Genomic DNA, 2,065 nt, shown 5'->3' with positions numbered 1-2,065 from the left:
TGGCGCTCGTCGACGTTTGATTGGCGCGCTCCCAAAGCGGCGTTACAGGGGGAAGCTGCCCCAGGAATTCCTTGTTTCCCTAATGCAGGGTGGCCATGGCCTGAGGCTAGCCCCAGGCCCAGCCTGGAAACGGGGTGTTCCAGCACCCACTGCTCCTGATACCACAGAGTTGCATCCCTCCTCGGAGCACGGCATTAATTACTGTCCCCACACCACGTCCTCGGTTCCAGCGTGCCCTGCAGTGCAGGCTCTCCCCTCTCGTCCACCTGCCAAATAACGCACGGGAGCAGTGCGGAAGGATTTTTTTAATAAGCAGTTGCAGACAGGTGCACGTGACGTTTTACCGCCGTACAGTGTCCGTAACAACGCTCCAGCAGAGCACTAACACAAAGGGATCTCGGAGACACAAGGCCGGGCTGTTGCTCCTGGCTGTATTTCACCCTTTCCCTCAAACCCCTGGACTCCCGCGTAGGGCTAAGCACAGTGCTGCTCTCCTGCTCGCAGGGCCTGGGGCAGACGCCAAACACACCCTTGTCTCCTGGCGATTAACCACCCCCAGCACTAGACCCTAAATCTGGTCCTTTCCAGACAGCCCCTGGTTACTGGAAACCGGCAGATCCCCGCGTGGGAAAGCTGAGCAGTTCATCGTGTCTGTCATGTTAACACTGCCATAAAAATAGGGAAATAGTCTGAAAAGGCTCTTTCAAAATAAGTTACTTCTAAAAAGTCGAGTTAGAAAAGAGGTGTTAGACGCTCGCAGATGGCAACAGCAAATCCCTGGGTGTTTTTTGGAAAGGCTTTGCCCTGCTGGAGGCCAAGCACTCCCACCCCCTGCCCTGAGCCTCACCCAGCACGGCAGGACAACGGGCACACGGCGCGGCCTGCCTCACCCTGCTGCCCCAGGGGCAGGAGCTCAAGGTGAAGGAGCCCCAGGCCCTGAGCTCCCCCACCCACGGTGCCAAGCTGCAGCCGGGACCACCTGCTCACCCAAGGCCGGGTCTGGTGCTGCTCACATGGACAAGCGACCACTTGTCCCTTGGCCAGCCATGAGAAATCCAACCTGCTGGTTGAAATTGGGTCATTCCTATTTAACTGGTGCCATCTCGTCTAAAAGTGGGAGCCAGAGGGGGCACGAGAGCCAACGGTACTTCATCTCTGTAAGCTACCATCCCATCTGTCGGCACGGCAACTGCCGCCCAACGCAACTGCACTTGCTTTCCAACAGCCAGAGCATCCCTTCCCGCACCAGAGTTGACACTTCAAACACACACAGACACAAAAACGCAGCATCCTCCATCCCTGCCCAATTCCCAACTGAAACCCACTGGAGACAGCGGTGCCTGTGCGAAGCTCTCTCCCCACATGCACTCCCGGATGCCAGGGAGCGAGGCCTGCCACCGCTAAATACTAAGGAAAACCAGGAAGGATTTGGGGTTTTATTGTCCAGTGCCCAAAGAAATTTAGTGTTTGAGGGTAATTTTTAACCCAAAAATCTGCAAACTAAACAAGACACTCGAGTACCACAGGACTTCGGTTCACTGTCAGAGGCCAAGCTTTACAGTAATTAACGAGTGTAATCAAAGTAACCTTTAAAACAGAAATCATTTCATGTGCCTCTGCAGGGCAGAAGTGTCGGCTGTGAAACGTCTACCTTGTCCTGCAAAGGATCCCGGGAAGTCAGCAACCGTGTTTTATTTGCTCTTTTGAAGAAAGCGTTTCGTAAAGCCATCTAGTTCGTTCTCAAGGCGAACGGCTTTATTCCTGCAAAACAGACAGACGGAAGGGGTTTGCAGCAGCGCGGCACCACCCCAAAGACCACAGATCAACCCCCGTGTTGCCCTTCTGCTCCCCCAGCCCCAAAACCCGCAGCGCTGAGCAACCCCGCCCGCGCGCTCCGGTCGCAGCCTGGGACGTTGTGACTGTGGGACAGGAGCAGGGAGCGCACGGGGCTGCCGGCCCCGCACGGGGCTGCCAGCCCACGTGCCCCAGTCCGTGCCCGCTCTGTCCGTCCGGGGCCTCCCTGGTTCCGCCCTGTCCTTCCCGGGTTAAGAGGAGGGGTACTGCT

The 2,065-nt window shown here is 56.7% G+C and overlaps 1 protein-coding gene across 1 annotated transcript in view; it reads right to left on the bottom strand.

Moving 5' to 3' along the window:
- Positions 1-1,691: 1,691 nt before the first annotated feature.
- Positions 1,692-2,065, bottom strand: part of MFN1 (mitofusin 1) — a 23,161-nt gene continuing 22,787 nt past the window's right edge. The window contains exon 17 of the mRNA XM_010161108.1: positions 1,692-1,795. Coding sequence (XP_010159410.1) covers positions 1,692-1,795 — 104 coding nt within the window. The remainder of the gene's footprint in view (positions 1,796-2,065) is intronic.

This window comes from Eurypyga helias, unplaced genomic scaffold, assembly GCF_000690775.1.
Source record: "Eurypyga helias isolate BGI_N326 unplaced genomic scaffold, ASM69077v1 scaffold8591, whole genome shotgun sequence".
Taxonomy (NCBI): Eukaryota; Metazoa; Chordata; class Aves; order Eurypygiformes; family Eurypygidae; genus Eurypyga; species Eurypyga helias.
Note: the sequence above shows the minus strand (reverse complement) of the source record. Positions and strands in the feature narration are given on the sequence as shown.